The following is a 16,251-nucleotide window of genomic DNA, read 5'->3' on the forward strand; positions in this document are numbered from 1 at the left end:
ATGTAAGAGTGATTCATAGAGCAGTTGGTTGTCAACTAGTTTGCTTAGCTAGTCATTGTCAGTAACGCTTACATCTCAGTACTGTGTTTACCTCTGTTGGAGCCAGTTCCCATTGAGAAATGATGGTGACTTGACATTATTGTATTGTATAAAGAGCAGGCAATTCACTCGGTGGGATTCAAACCAATGACCTTTACTTGCTAGCGCAGATGTCTTACCACTAGACCACCGAGCTAGCCTGTGATGTCTAGAGGCAGTTTAAATCCTTAGTATAAATGAATAGATGTTCATCTTTGAAAGGTGGGTTTGAATTGCACTGTAGTTATTTGCCAGTGGAATTTTTGTTCACACAAAACTTGGGAAAGTACTGAGTATGCAGTGCTCATTACATATCGGTGTAAGGGAAAAAACATCATAAAAAATTATTTTTCATCTCAAATGCAAAACTGAACATCTTTTATATGTTGTTTTTGTTTACAGTGATGAAGCAGAGTCACATTACCCCAGCGTGTTGGGTGATGCCAAGTCAGTATGATCAGTTCTTAGGAGTAGCTGATGCATTAGGTGATGAGGTTCAATGGGTCTTTAAATCTACTAGTCCTGGAGGGAACATACAGGTCCTACAACCTTCCAAAGATAGAGATTATTCCAAAATTAGAGAGTAAGTTAGGAACTATTGTACTCAATTGTTGATAACAAACAATACATAAAAGCTTTGGGTATTGATAGTTCAGCAGGGTAGAATTCTGATTATACAACTCTGCAGTAGTCAATGAAGAAATCAGATGAAAGTTTGAACATAATATTAAGTTTTTATTTCACTGCATTGTCAAGAAACCTAGACCTAAAGAATGATGTATTTCATTAATAACATTTTAATACGCTCGTATTTTTATATCTCTAGATTTCGTTACAAGAAGGCTGTTGTTCAGCAGTATTTCCCCAACCCTCTACTGGTCTTTGGAATGCCAATCAACATCAGAGCTTACGTCTTAGTTACATCAATTAATCCACTCAGGGCTTATATACACTCTGAAGGACTGGTTCACTTTAGGCATGACTACCAGCGAGGTTTCAAGAAGGTAAACTCAACTGCAGTATACAAGCTATGTTAACAACCCGACATAGACTTGCCAAATTTATCCATGCTCAATTTTTGTGAGTGTTTTGCAGTAACTAGTTGTTTTGAAATGTTTTTAGTTGCCTAGGTGCTCTTTCAGATGGCTCAATAAAAGTTTACATTTCCACATAGAGGTGCTATTTATTATGGTAAAACAACCTTGCCAATAAAACAATGAAATATCAGGCATACAATCCTAACATCGTTGCTGATATAGATGAAACTCTTCATAAATTATCTCAAGCATTATCTCAAGGTTATAACTTTGAGTTATAGAGTGAGTCTTTTTGCACCATTTCCTCTGCACCATTTCCTCATTAGATGGAGTTGTTCTGAAAGAATTCTTCATAGATTTCTAAAAGACTTGTTGTCAAGCATTTTCCAAAGGTTATAACTTTTTTTCATAGACTGACAGTCTCTTGCACCATTTCTTCATTAATTACAGTCATGTGAATAGAGCCCTTTGTATATTTGTTATAGATTCCCAACAGAACGTGGTATCTTGCGCAGTTCAAGCATTATCTCAAGTATAACTTTGGTTATGATGCAGCTGAGATAGCTTTCCAGAATCTAGCTACAGTTATTGTTGAGACTTTACTAGTTGCAGAATCTTCTCTGGTATCCCACTTTGGCCGCTTTGCTAAACAGCCTTGGGATGAGCACTATAGGTAAGCTACTCTGCTCAACAGAAAAGAAAAAAGAAGTTTTTGTAATGTTTAAATCTTAGCATGGGCCTACTAAATCCAAAACATGAATTTATCATTGCTGGTACAAACATCATGTAAAGCCAAACAAAAAGGCACAACATTGATGTCAAAATAGTTATGCCAACTCAATAAGTTGCACAGATTTTAATTTTACTGTGGCAAGGAAGTATTATATCATATTGTGATCTTCTTTATACAATCTTTGCTGTTTTTCCATTGTTCTTTCTTCAATTAAATGTTACTTGCAATTACCTTTTCTTCACGCCTTCGCTCTTGCCACCTGGGTACACTCTTTTATGTGTTTGTGTTTGTTGTGTTGTCCTTTACCCTCTGCTAGGGTTGAAACATCAGACCAATAAATAGTTTTTCATTTATCTATAGGTCATTTTGGTTGACAGTGAGGTTTCTTTCAGCTAGTGTTTTTGTGAAGTATGTTGCTGGTTTTACACTACTTTCCTGTTACTTTTATCTTAGATGACTGTTATTGGCTCTCATTACAATTTATTTTTTATTTTGTAGATGCAAGAATTGTTTTCAGCTTCTTGGGTTTGACATCATCTTTAACTCTACTCTACATCCCATGGTTGTTGAGGTAATCAATCTTAGCCTTGCTCGTAGTGTAACTTGAACCTACAATTTCCTGCAACTTTATCCCTGAAACCAGTTCAACTTATGAGTATGCAGCAGATGCTGAGCTGCATTGCAGCTTAGCATCCAGTGTGTGTATGGATATCCTGAATTCATTATTATTCATCTCATTCACTGTGGGGCTGTGATATATATATTGGGTGTAATAGAGCATAATGGTTGAGCAGTCTCTCGTGTGATTTATTCAAGTGGTATCATTACACAATGCAGGGAATCCCAATATGTCCTGGCACCTTGTGTCCTTGAGCATGACACATCTCAATAATTGCTTCATCGGACATAGTGTTAAACCATGGGTTCATGTTCCAGCGTTGAAGAAGAGTAATGGTTTAGTGGATATGTTTCTGGTTCATATAGCAAGTACTCTCAAAGATTTCTTTATAAGGCTCTGTTGCTAAAGTGATTTTCTTCAGGGTCTAAATTAGTATTATATTATTAAACAGTATGACAAAAAGGTCGCAATAGGACAACATTTTTCTGAACAAGTAATTGAAGATATCCAATTAAATTGAGATGATATGATAACAGTTTGTTATAGGGGAATCTTCTCTTGGCCTTTGCTACTTTGAAGTGTTCCTAAACAAACCTTGATGAAACATTTAAAACTAAACAAAGGAGTTGATTGATTTAAAAACCTATCAATCAATTGCCATGACTTAAAGACACTGGACACTTTTGGTAATTGTTAAAGACTAGCCTTCACCGTTGGTGTATCTCAGCATATGCATAAAATAACAAACCTGTGAAAATTTGAACTCAATCGATCAATGAAGTTGCGAGATAATAAAAATGAAAGAAAAAAACACCCTTGTCACATGAAGTTGTGTGCTTTCACAGCCATGATTTCGAGACCTCAAGTTCTAAATCGGAGGTCTCGAAATCAAATTCATGGAAAATTACTTATTTCTCTAAAACTACGTCACTTCAGAGGGAGCCGTTTCTCACAATGTTTTATAATATCAACCTTTCCCCATTACTCGTTACCAAGTAAGGTTTTATGCTAATAATTATTTTGAGTAATTACCAATAGTGTCCACTTCCTTTAATACATGCAAACTGTTCTAGTCTAAGCATCCAAGTAAGTAAAGAACAAAGACAAGAATTCATAGAGCAGGATTTGAAGCAACGACCTTTGGATTAATGTGTCAATGCTCTACCAACTGATGAGGTATCTAGCCCTATCTGGTGGTCTCATAGTTGTTTGATTGGACAGAATGAGCTACCATCACACCCAAATGGGTGTTTGAATAAGGGAATCAATATTAAACACTCTGTTTAATACTGGTTGCAGTTTGGATGCAATAGGCGAGGGTCAGTATCCAGACTGCAACCGGTTTTAAACAAAATGTTTAATACCGGCCAAGCACATTTTGATTCCTATTCATATAAACTTGTTCGGTAAAAAAACATCAAAAATTTTTGGTCCAAAAGTAAAAAAAGCGATTTAACAAAAATTGTTAAATGATTTCTTGAAACAAAACACCCCTCCAGCTATGAAATTGTATGGCCCTCTGGTTAAACTGCTCATAGGGAGATTGTCGTGCGCGTCACGTTTATCGCGTGATGTGGCACAGGTGTTCCAGCTGTTGCTCTTGACCAATAGGAATGAATAAACTGTCTTTGAGCACTAGTGCGTCACGCCCATGTTTAAAAACTTTTTACTGGTGTTATATCATCCGTTTAAACACTCCCACGTGATGCCCTCTCCACAAAACAGAATGGATAAACCGCTTTGGTATTTATAAATGCAGAGTCAAACATTAGTTAAGTATGATTATAATGACAGTCTGAATTGTGCAACCAGTAATAAGAAATATATCAAGATTATACAACTGATCGTAACCATCTTCATATTGTAGTTTTTGTTCTGAAACTCAACTTGCTCTTTCTCCAGGTGAATGGTCAGCCCCATCTACACACAAATCAAGATACCAATGGCTGGGCTAGTACAACTATTAAGCAGAATGCTGTAGATGATGCCGTTTCAATTCTTCTTTCCCAAACATTAGTAGCTAAAGATGTAGCCCATGCATTGGAGCATTTACACCTCAACGTTGGAATATTAGTAAGTTCAATCAGTGTGTGTTCAATTTACAAACACTTCTGTTACTTTTGTGCCCATTTTTGTCTTAAAGGCAAAACTCATGAATGGATTTTGTATAAAATAAAAATAAAAATTCACTGTAAAAGCTATACAGGTCATACCAGTACCAATTAAGGAACTATTGTAAAGTTTGGATCTGGATCAGACTTTACAAATTGCTTGTTTTGATTGCTACAATCAATCAAAATAAACCTGTTACTTTTACTTGCTATAGACTCTTCAATGGAATCAGCCCCAGGGGATTCACAGAGACAACACTTGAAATGTTGGCTACTGTAGAATGAATAGCAGTATAATTAATAAAACTTAATGATTTTTCCAAATATTATAGCTGTAAGGTGTTCTTATTAGAGGATGGGAGTGAAATCTCATTTGCCCCCAAACCACTGATTTACCTTTGGTTCGTGTTCTAGATACTAGTTACATTTCAATCCACATATTATGCCCTATGTTGTGATGTTCACCAAATTGGATTGGCTTGATAAAAGAACTTTTGTTCCACCATTGCAAAATAATTATTCACAGTAGATAGGTGTTTTTTCCAATGTTTTATTTAGCATGGCAAAAATATTTTCTTCTTCCGATTAAAATGTGACACTGATAAAATAATGATATATTAAAAACTCAAATTATTTGATGCTCTCCATTTCTCTTCTTTTGTTTGTTTGTTGTTGTTTGTTTTGTTGTATAGGGTGTTAACTGCCATGCCAATAACCAGATGTGCCTGACTAGAGAAGATTTAGAATATTTACTAGCAACAAGGAGAGAGACTCTGAATAAAGGCAGCTACCAACAGGTACATAGACAGACTGACAAACAAACAGACTAACAAACATAATAGTGTCTTTGGTTGAAAGTCACCGTTCTATTAAAGTATGTTCACACTGATGTTTATTATCTTGTTTGTAACCTCATAAGCTCAGCACATTGGATCATATGCAAATTATGAGGTGTCAGCACTACTGTAACTTAACCATCAAGCTTAATGACTACTATTCTTTTTTTCCCCCAAAATGCTCTGTCATTTTCCTTGTACACCACGTCTTACCTTTTTTTGAATGACTAGACAGATTTACAAGTGCAATTCCAGTGTTACACTTCACATGAAAAACACTTATGTATGAACAAATCTACCTCTAAATGTATAACTGAGTATGTTGAAACTTCTTTGTATCTGCTAAGGAATAAATATTGATTGAGTGAACTAATCTTGTATCTTACAGCTTTACCCATCTTACTCAAGCCTGAAGTACAACAGCCTCTTACGAGACGTTCAACGTTACCTCTCATCACGGTTACAGCTTGATGACATACCCCTCTACAACCACCAGGGGGCGCTATTTACATCACCTACTAGCAGACACAGCACAGCTGAACTTCAGAATGTTGTTGCAAACCTAGAGCAGCATTATTGGGGCAGGGATAGACAGAGCTTGGCTGAGGATGATATACAAAACAACTTTGGCAATGGAACTGGGCAGCAACGTCTGATGGCAAGATCTAATGAAGTTTTGATTAGCAATGTGTTTGAGATTGATCCAATGCATAAAGATCCAAGATACCATAGACCAAGATGTAGTGATGGTGAGTAGAGTCACAAACTATTGTCCACTCTCAGGCATTTAACTAAATCTCTGGCTGACATGAAGCTTCCAGTTCAGACAGCATGCTCTGTTGGCGATTCTGAATTGAAAATGTTTTGCATCTAGTTTAAAAAAATATGAAGAGGTTTAAAATTTCATTTCAGATCCTACAACTTTGTCTGAACTTCTAGACTTTCGTACTGATCCAACTATAATTCTGAGCCCGACCTTTGACCCCAAGGTGACCGAGTACCAGGCAATGGTTCCACATGACGTCACATTAATCAAGGTTTGGGGCTTTGCAAGAAGCTGTGACAGTGAGGCGAGGGTGGAAGATCGCTATGGAATATCAAGGTATAGTTTAGTCTGATTGGGATGTTATTGTTCTGCCGATTATTATTGGTTCATTGTGCACCAAATATATTTATTATCTCATGCTACTGTGTTACTTGGGTAATTTCAATTTTATGTTCTTTTTGTAATGAATTACAGCATTGAAATAAATGTTCCTGAATTGAAATTGAATTGAAATTGCTTTAGTCTCAACATATAACCATAAGTTGAATTCTAAAATAATAATAATAATAATAATAATAATAATAATAATAATAATAATAATAATAATAATAATAATAATAATAATAATAATAATAATAATAATAATAATAATAATAATAATAATAATAATGACGACGACGACGACGACGACGACGACGACGACGACGACGACGACGACGACGACGACGACAACGAATATTTATAGGGCGCCAAAATCCACCAAAATGAGGTGCTCAAGGTGCTAAAATAGCCCATGACACTAACATACAAGTTCAAGATAACTAATTCTTCAAATGCCCAAGTTAAAAACAGTTCACAAGGGCTTCAGTGAAAATATGAGGTTGTAAGTTTTTCTTTAAATTGCAAACAAATAGGTAATGGCTTGTCATTTCAACCCTAGCAGAGTCTTTCTTGAGGTTCAACTGTGTTGTCGTTTGTCTTTGAGAAAGACTCTGCAAGGGTCAAAAGGTCAGGCCACTAACTATTAATGTTGAAGGCCAAAGTGTATGATTTTTCATCTTCACCGAAAATAGATTGTAAATAATTTCTGAATGATAATAATTTTCTTTATCTGTCTTCTTTGTAGGCCAACTAATTACACCCTTGGTACTGGTGAGAATCGAATCAACATGTTAGTAGTTGACATAACTCATTCGGAACCATGGGTCATGAATACATACACAGTTACTGTATATCGTAAAAGCATCATGGAGGATGAACTGGCTTTTGTTGGCAACAAGAATTATCAAGTTTGTAGCTTAGTACAGGTATGTTAAGCTTCAAAATAGTAAATTATAACCATTTATCCTTTTTCATAGAAATTACAGCAGTGCCTAAATAATGACTCTTGAATGTGAAATGAATAAATACAATTTAGTCACAGCTGAACTCGTGTGATAGTTACGATCCATTTATAAATATTTTACCTCTGTGTTTTTGTTCCTTTTTAGGAGTGTAATTTGCAGTTTATATCTGGCTCATCCTGTGATAATCATTATCTAGTCTATTTATAACTAATTTGATTATGTCTGTGTTTTTTGTTGCTGTTTAGGAGTGTAATTTGCAGTTTATATCTGGCTCATCCTGTGATAATCATTATCTAGTCTATTTATAATTAATTTGATTATGTCTGTGTTTTTTGTTGCTGTTTAGGAATGTAATTTGCAGTTCATACCTAGCTCATCCTGTGGTCTGAATCTAGTCCCATCATTAAGCTGGGAGGACTATGTCAAGTCTTCCAAAAACCTCCCTCAGTGTAAAAGTGGTGACATTCAAGGTGTGTATTAGTAGAGAGCCTTTATACAATTCAGCCCCGCCCCTTTCCCATCAGCCCTGCCCCATTCCATCAGCCCCGCCCCATTCCATCAGCCCCTCCCTCTAGTATCCTCTCCTGACTGCTTTCCCGCCTTTCCCAAATTTACTTAACCCCTTTCTCTTTTTCCATCACTCCGACCCATCTTTGTATTGGATGTATGTTTTATTTACTTTTTAAAAACATTTGTCTGATGGTTTTCTTCCTTTGTTTTTACAATTTACATGTATTGTGCTTAACTTTGCATATTTTGAATGGTTTCATTCTTTTATTATGTATATAATAATATATCTGTTTATCTCATAACTGTCTATTTATCTATATCAATCTATTTAATTGGCTATCTGTACTTGCATATGGCATTTGTCATTCCAATTTGTGTTTATGTTTTACTATTTTATTTGATACAATTTATTGTGTTTGGATCAGTCATTAGAGCATCTTATATAAAGTTGGATTAAAGTTAGATTGTTGTTGATATAGATAATAAACAATACATTTACTCTGTACTATTGTATGGTAACTTATATCATTATTCAGATTTGAGTTGAGATCATTTTAAAGAGAGGGTTTACTTTTAGTAACAAACCAAAAGAATAATGACCATAAAAACTTGCTTGAAAAAAAAACACGGGAGAGTTGTTAATACTTTAAGCATTGGAAATTACACCGTTTGAAGTAATGTAGTTTAAGAGAAGTGGTAGTTTTTCAACAACAAAAATTGAATCTTTGAAAGGGTTCATCAGGAGCCTTCCTCATGCATCTGAAAGCACACAATTCTAGGCATACATTTTTCTTTCTTTTGTCTCTTGCAATTTTGATAACCAATTCAGCCCAACATGTTTGCTTTTAAATGAGTATGTTGGGATACAGCAAGTGAGGATACTGGTCTTTGACAATGACAAACAATAATACCATGTCTTTAAGAGAATTTTCTGAAGTTGATTGTTTCTTGTAGCATTGAATTACTTGTTTAGTGCAACAGCACCAGTCTTATGAAGTTTTATTAATTTGTATTTGTTGATCTCTATATCCCTTTGATTCTTAGGGAAATGGTTAGTACCTTGCCACCGCTGTATTGATAACACAAGTTGTTATTGGAAGGAGGCAAAGTGGCAGCCTCAAGGATGCCGGCACCAGACTATTAAACCACCGGACTTAAAGCAGTGTCTCGCAGGCAAAAAGGTTGGCAGAGAAACAAGTAAATTTTCAAATTTAGTTGGTTTATTTATTGCTTGTTTTTTTTTTAATTAAATGATCCAATGACATAGATTTTTCTTTATAAATTTTGTGTATTGAGTGTATTGAGTATGCTGCGTTTTAAACTATTGTAATTTTAATATCTTGAATATTTTCTTCTCAGATTCTGTTTATTGGTGATTCAACTAATCGTGGTATCATGTACTACCTAATGGAGAAACTCAATGGCACTCTAACAGAATGGGATAAAACTCATGACATTAAAGTCTACAAGAACCTCAACAATAATCAAACTACAGTCAGTTTTGCCTACTACCCACAGTTCTGGTTAACGGCTAGTGATAGACCAGTGTTTGATAAAGCGTTATATCAACTCATAAGACAATCTATGCCGTTAGAGAATAATGGGAATACAGTGTTGGTTGTTGGAGGAGTACATTGGTTAGCCACTCATCATATGAAGGTTCTTCAACAGTCGTTGGCGAGGTGGGTTAAAAATTAGAGCTTTTAGTTTCATTCTTTCTTCTAAACATAACATTTAAACTTTGTTGTTGGAGGAGAACATTGGTTAGCCACTCATCACATGAAGGTTCTCCAACAGTCGTTAGCGAGGTGGGTTAATAATTAGAGCTTTTAGTTTCATTCTTCTGAACATAACATTTAAACTTTGTTGTTGGAGGAGTACATTGGTTAGCCACTCATATGAAGGTTCTTCAACAGTCGTTAGCGAGGTGGGTTAATAATTAGAGCTTTGAGTTTCATTCTTTCTTCTAAACATAACATTTAAACTTTGTTGTTGGAGGAGTACATTGGTTAGCCACTCAATACATGAAGGTTCTTCAACAGTCGTTAGCGAGGTGGGTTAATAATTAGAGCTTTGAGTTTCATTCTTTCTTCTAAACATAACATTTAAACTTTGTTGTTGGAGGAGTACATTGGTTAGCCACACATCATATGAAGGTTCTTCAACAGTCGTTAGCGAGGTGGGTTAATTATTAGAGCTTTGAGTTTCATTCTTCTAAACATAACATTTAAACTTTGTTGTTGGAGGAGTACATTGGTTAGCCACTCATCATATGAAGGTTCTTCAACAGTCGTTAGTAAGGTGGGTTAATTATTAGAGCTTTTAGTTTCATTCTTCTAAACCCACTACAACTTTGTAATTGTTTGTTTTCCCCTTTTGTTGTTTGTGCAGTAGCAGTTCTGACATTGATTTTACCATTTTGCAATATCCAGTTTCAAATAACTTTATCCTGGTATTGCTTTCAGTCTAAACAGTTGTATACTTTCTGTTACCCTTGGGCCAAACTCTGAATATTTTGTGTATAGGAGTGTACTCATGTCAATCAGATGTTCTTAGTTGTGGTTAATACTTGACATGATGTAAAGATGAGTAAGATGTCTAGAAACACCTTAGAAACATCATCGTCATTCTTTTCAATTTCTGTTTATTAAACATGTAGATTGATAACTTTAAAACAACTTCTTTTTTTCTAAAGAGCTATTCTTTTCTGCATTGAATTGTGTGACCTTATTTTGTATGTTCTGCCTATAGAATTCACTGTTCTGTTTTAATATTATATTGATATGACTTTTGAATTTCATTGTTACTCCATTGTTTTAATCATTGTTGAAGGGTCTCATAGATGTTTGATAAAGGAGGAAAGTCTAGGCTTGGTTTATTATAAAGTTCATTCCATTCCGATACCAGTCAACTGAGACATATGTAGTTGAAAAATGGCATTGAAAGACCCCCATGTATCACCAATGCTTTTATTGATTACACCAATTGAAAGAGGCACCCTATTCATTGTTGTTAAAACTGTTTTTAATTTAATCAAACATTGTAATCACTTCAACTGTAATTGTTTCACCAGTTTCTTGAATGGTGTTTTGAATGAAAACCATATTACATGAGTTAATTGAGTCTATTGTTTGTATTGCAGAGAGGGCTTGAGTGATATCAGGCGTGTAATGAAGAGTCTTGGTGCTGGTTTTCATCAACCAGTAGATGGAATACACTGCCTCTCACTGGTAAGCACAGACAATAACAATCTCTCAAAGTTTACCATTCAGATAAAAAGTGTTTTGTCTTAAAGAAAGTTGAGATTCAAAGTAAGCACCTCTTCTGTAGCAAATTGTTGCCTATTATCAAGAATTGTTAGTGGGCCATAAGGCTTCTATGAACTGCAATGTAGATTACAATTTTATTTAAAAAAAAGCTCTGGACTATTTAATTTAGTGTCCTAGGATTTCTCATAGTGTATATATTTGACACTTACACCCTTGTCTTTCCTTACAGCAAGAACAGCGTAAAGTCTTCCACCACAATCAGGGAATCTTAAACTATGCAAAAGGTGCTGGTTTTGATGTTGTGGATACATTCAACATAACCATGGCAAGGTATAGGGAGTTCCTACAGGGCAAATGTGCTTGCCACTTTCACAGGGTAAGTGGGTACGGTTTACGGGTGTGTCAATGATGTATTGGGGGTTCCTTACTGGACGTGACAATGATGATTTCAACAAAAGGCCTGTCAAGGGTGCTTAGTTTGATATTGTGAACAAACTCACTGATGACGATCCATTTACTCTGTGCCCGCCTGACGCTTATTATTTTGTATTTTATTCTGTGTAATGTGATTGTTTGTATTGCAATGTTTTTACTAATTTCTTGCTACTTTTGTAACTGTTGTGTATTTTTAAAAAACATATTGCTATTTTTCTCATGTTTTTAATCCTGCATTTTAATGTTTTTCTTAACTGTACAGCACTTTGAAACAGTGTTTAAGACAGTGGACACAGTCTTCTCACTTGGTGTATCTCAACAAATTCATAAAATAACAAACCTGTGAAAATTTGAGCTCAATCGGTCATAGAAGTTGCGAGATAATAATGAAAGAAAAAAACACCCTTGTCACACGAAGTTGTGTGCTTTCTGATGCTTGATTTCGAGACCTCAAGTTCTAAACTTGAGGTCTTGAAATCAAATTCGTGGAAAATTACTTCTCTCTCGAAAACTACGTCACTTCAGAGGGAGCTGTTTCTCACAATGTTTTATACTATCAACCTCTCCCCATTACTCGTAACCAAGAAAGGTTTTATGATGATAATTATTTTGAGTAATTACCAATAGTGTCTACTGCCTTTAAAAGCGCTTTGAAAATGCCTTTAAGTTTAAGTTAAGTTAAGTTAAAATAACGTCCAAACAATTAGAGAAAGGTCCTTGAATTGAACTACTGTGATATACTCAGACTGTTTGTATTTATTGTTCACTACTTTCAACCAAATCCTTGATTCTTAACAAATGTGCGGTATATAAAAACCTATTGCGCTGCCCATATATAATATATTAAAAAATTAGCACAATTCAATGATAATGTAGATTAATTACCTTTCTATTTTGTATTAATTTGCCTTGCAGGTTACTGAAGTCATTCCAAAAGTCAACACAACTTCCAGCAGTAACACATTAGAGGCTTTGTGGCAGTATCTTCACCCATCACCCCAAGGTGCAATAAATAAGACACTAGATCAACAAGAGAGGGCTCACTTCCATGTGACTGGGGAAATTAATGCAATATATTCTGAAATTTTGATAAGTAGGATATGTGGTGCCTAGTTCAGGCCTGGAATTTCATCTTTAAGAGGACAAGGCCATTTGCATTTTGCCAAATCTGAAAATCTGGGAGTCTTGTTAGCTTTTGAAGGGTCTTCAAGGCCCAGACCAGGGGCATGTCATTCCAAGCCTGCTCAATTCTAATGAGTTTAAGACAAGGACCAAAATAATTAAATACCTATGTTCAATATTGGTAAGCCGTTACACCAGTTGACCATTTGGACAAAATGGTATCAACTTAATTTATTGTAGCCCTATGCTATACTTTGACAAATTATTCAAAGATCTTGGATACTTGAAAGAAAAACCTATCTTAAAAGAGATATGCTCCTAGACTATAAATGAACATTGTCTTTGGTGGGGTCAGAAGAGCATAACACTTCTTCATGTTTGTACTGGAGGTTTGTGGTTAATATCATTTATAAATTAGAAAAGGAACATCAAGGACCAGTTGCACAGAATGCACTGATGTGTAAATGGACCACTAAAAACTGTTTTCTGGCTACCAAAGAATTGTTTTGTACCAGGTGTTTGATATGCATGGATGTTCAGACTTTTATAATCCTCATTATTTAGTGCTGAAGAAACACAGCGACATCTAAGCAACATGTAAAGCAACAATCATGTGCACCTGTTTGCTCTGTTTTATCCATACATTATGTCAATTCATAGTGACTATATCAAGGCCATCATGATGCAAGCTAAATGATTTAAAACTGGTACATTATATATGCAGTTTACCTAAAATGGATTAGTCAATATAATAGCTTTGTTGGGTGGATGAACACATTTTTTAAAATAAAAAGTTTATTTTGTAGAGTGGTACAATCAAAGACACGGAAATGTTATTCAAATGTTTTAAGTGACTCGAGTAATCAATGAAATCGTTTCGACAGAATTCATCTGATTGTATTCAACATTGACTTCTTTATGGGTTAAATCTTCACTTTCTAGAAGGTATTTTAATAACCAAATAATATATTTTTCATGAACTCTTTTAATATTGTAACATCTGTGAAGGTGTTCATGAGCAAGTCATTTTAAATGTCCAGTTTTATCTTATAAGCTTGCTCATTGCAGTGTGTGAAAGTTTTGGGGAAATGTTGAGAATTTGTAATAAATGAACTTGACCCCTATTGGAAAAAACAACATATTTTGCCAAACTATAATCCATAGCTATTAATTAACAACTCAAAACTTTATTGTGTAAATAAGATTTATATATTTATAAAGATCTTTTTATGACCATTTATGCACATTATCATGTTTACAATAAAATAAATTAAACTAAAAGACCCCAGTAAATTATAAGCACTTTCCAAAGTGAGTATTCACCAGAGTCAAACCAAGACGGTGGTTTGGAGGAATCAAGTCGCTCTGTATTGTCAATTTTCATATTGCTGATTGAGTACAGTAGGTAGACTCACAACAATTAAAACTAAATAAACAGAGGTTTGCCAGCTCAACCACCATGTATTCTACTTTCATTTTGTTGGTTTATTTTATATATCAGAACCCTGACTATTCAGTGTGCACTAGAGATGTTTGCACTGATTTTCTACCTCAGTTGAATTTAGTAAACAGTTATATAACAAATTAATCAAAAGTACAAAACAAAGTCAAAAGGGAAGTTCACAATTTTTCTTAAAGATTGAGTTTGTCCTTAATATATAAACATGTGTAAATTGTACAGTATTTTAAATAACAATATAAATCCAAAGGAATTTATTAAAACTGCTGAATGAAAACTTGGAAGTTTCATATCATTCTGTCTTAAACCTATAATAAATGTAATAAAACCTCAAGATTCCAATGTCTAGTTTGTGGTTGAAGGCATTGGAAGAAAATAACAAGAAAATGTTCTTGCGCATTTTTTATTGTTGGTTAATTAATGAACCAACATATATTAAGGGGTTACTTTAGGCTAACTGATTCAGTTTAACTGTTATTTTATTAGCGTCTATTATGAATAATCTTTTAATATGAGTGAGTTTAGGGTTTTGAGTTGCAGCGCTTACATTGCACTTTTATATTGCTGCAGGCATATATAGTATGACCAATAATGGATCATGCCAACCCGTAAAGGATTTATATTTAGTATATAACTTTTACAAAACAGGGTTATTTTCTTTTCATTTGAGAACAACCTTGGAAATAGCACTTCAGACCGAAATGTATCCTGGGTGATTTAGCCACAGAAGCAACTTTATACATCAACATTAGTATTGTTGTTTGATATATACAAGCATTGAAGCCTCAATGTTGTTTCCAATTAACCCTGGAAGGTAGTCACACCGTTGCTTATGGTGATATGGTAGCCTACTAATTACATCTATCATTTAGTAAGTTCAAGCTATCTTACACAACATGAAAAAAACCCAATTTATTTTGAATGTGATTTCATCGCCCTATATGCCCATCCACTTTGTAATGCCATAGCGAATGCTGGATAGGCTACTGGTGTGTTACTGACTGGCCCAGATGTCCTTAATGGTAACATACCACCCGGTAACCCAGCAAAGGAGAATCCCCCTATAGCAGCTAAAGCTTGGGCAACAGCTGCCCCTCTTGGGATCATGGGTGCTGTGGGGATTGGGGAGGGGGTAATTGGTAGACTAGGTAAACCTGTTAGACACATCTTAGTTGGGGATAATAATGTACTAGCAACCATAGTGGATGTTGTTTGTTGCAATGATTTATTGGGTAACAACACAATGTCTGCTGTTGTTTGGTGACTGCCTGATGATGTTAATTGCGTCTTGGATGTTGAGGCGACTTTCACAAGTTTACTGATGGAGCAGGTGGAGGTTGGAGGTGTTGTATCTTCAGATTTACTCACTGTAAATTAATGAAAGGAATTAAAAATTAATTTGATTGTTTTATCACATATAGTTTCAATACTTGTTCACGTAGACAAATCAGTCACACAAGAACAATAATAATACATGGCAACATCGGTTTAAAAAAATCATCAATATCTTAGGATAATAAACCCAGAATTCGGGGGAAAAGTAAATGTTTTTTCTTCTCGAATATCATTGCAAACACCCCATGAACGGTACATGCTATATAGTACCAATGAATTAGGGTAAAACATTCATTCAAGCCACTGTTCGATTATACAATCGATCTATTTGGTTAGATAAATCCTTGCAATCCGAGTTCTATTTCGATCAGGTTTGACTTAATGGGTTGATACTGTTGTTGGAACACTGATGAGCAGTATCTGGCGTAAGTTAAAATGTAAACAACTGCAAATAAGTTACATTGCGCTTTTGTCTATTTCGTTCATTACTTTTTTCGTTTCTTTCTTCCTCATCCTCTTCTGAGTCACTGCTCATCATTTTCCGTTTTCTTCCCTCGCTTCCTTGCAGGATATGATCAATGGAATGGCTCTGTTT

The 16,251-nt window shown here is 35.0% G+C and overlaps 2 protein-coding genes across 4 annotated transcripts in view; one reads left to right on the top strand and one right to left on the bottom strand.

The window, feature by feature from the left end:
• The window catches only part of LOC139933870 (cadherin-like and PC-esterase domain-containing protein 1), a 35,480-nt gene extending 20,813 nt beyond the window's left edge, over window positions 1-14,667 (top strand). For all 3 annotated transcript variants that reach the window (XM_071928112.1, XM_071928113.1, XM_071928114.1), the window contains 15 exons: window positions 481-661; window positions 905-1,082; window positions 1,601-1,788; window positions 2,347-2,419; window positions 4,370-4,540; window positions 5,271-5,375; window positions 5,803-6,163; window positions 6,327-6,516; window positions 7,307-7,487; window positions 7,873-7,996; window positions 9,081-9,217; window positions 9,396-9,718; window positions 11,179-11,266; window positions 11,535-11,681; window positions 12,656-14,667. In XM_071928112.1, coding sequence (XP_071784213.1) covers window positions 481-661; window positions 905-1,082; window positions 1,601-1,788; window positions 2,347-2,419; window positions 4,370-4,540; window positions 5,271-5,375; window positions 5,803-6,163; window positions 6,327-6,516; window positions 7,307-7,487; window positions 7,873-7,996; window positions 9,081-9,217; window positions 9,396-9,718; window positions 11,179-11,266; window positions 11,535-11,681; window positions 12,656-12,853 — 2,645 coding nt within the window. In that variant the 3' untranslated portion in view covers window positions 12,854-14,667. The remainder of the gene's footprint in view (window positions 1-480; window positions 662-904; window positions 1,083-1,600; window positions 1,789-2,346; window positions 2,420-4,369; window positions 4,541-5,270; window positions 5,376-5,802; window positions 6,164-6,326; window positions 6,517-7,306; window positions 7,488-7,872; window positions 7,997-9,080; window positions 9,218-9,395; window positions 9,719-11,178; window positions 11,267-11,534; window positions 11,682-12,655) is intronic.
• A 198-nt stretch (window positions 14,668-14,865) lies between these two features.
• Window positions 14,866-16,246, bottom strand: LOC139933871 (uncharacterized). Its single transcript, XM_071928115.1, has 2 exons — window positions 16,146-16,246; window positions 14,866-15,688 (listed from the first exon to the last, which is right to left on the bottom strand). The coding sequence occupies exons 1-2, from the start codon at window positions 16,192-16,194 to the stop codon at window positions 15,234-15,236; spliced, it is 504 nt and encodes a 167-aa protein (XP_071784216.1). The 5' UTR covers window positions 16,195-16,246; the 3' UTR covers window positions 14,866-15,233.
• Window positions 16,247-16,251: the final 5 nt, after the last annotated feature.

This window comes from Asterias amurensis, chromosome 2, assembly GCF_032118995.1.
Source record: "Asterias amurensis chromosome 2, ASM3211899v1".
NCBI lineage: Eukaryota > Metazoa > Echinodermata > Asteroidea > Forcipulatida > Asteriidae > Asterias > Asterias amurensis.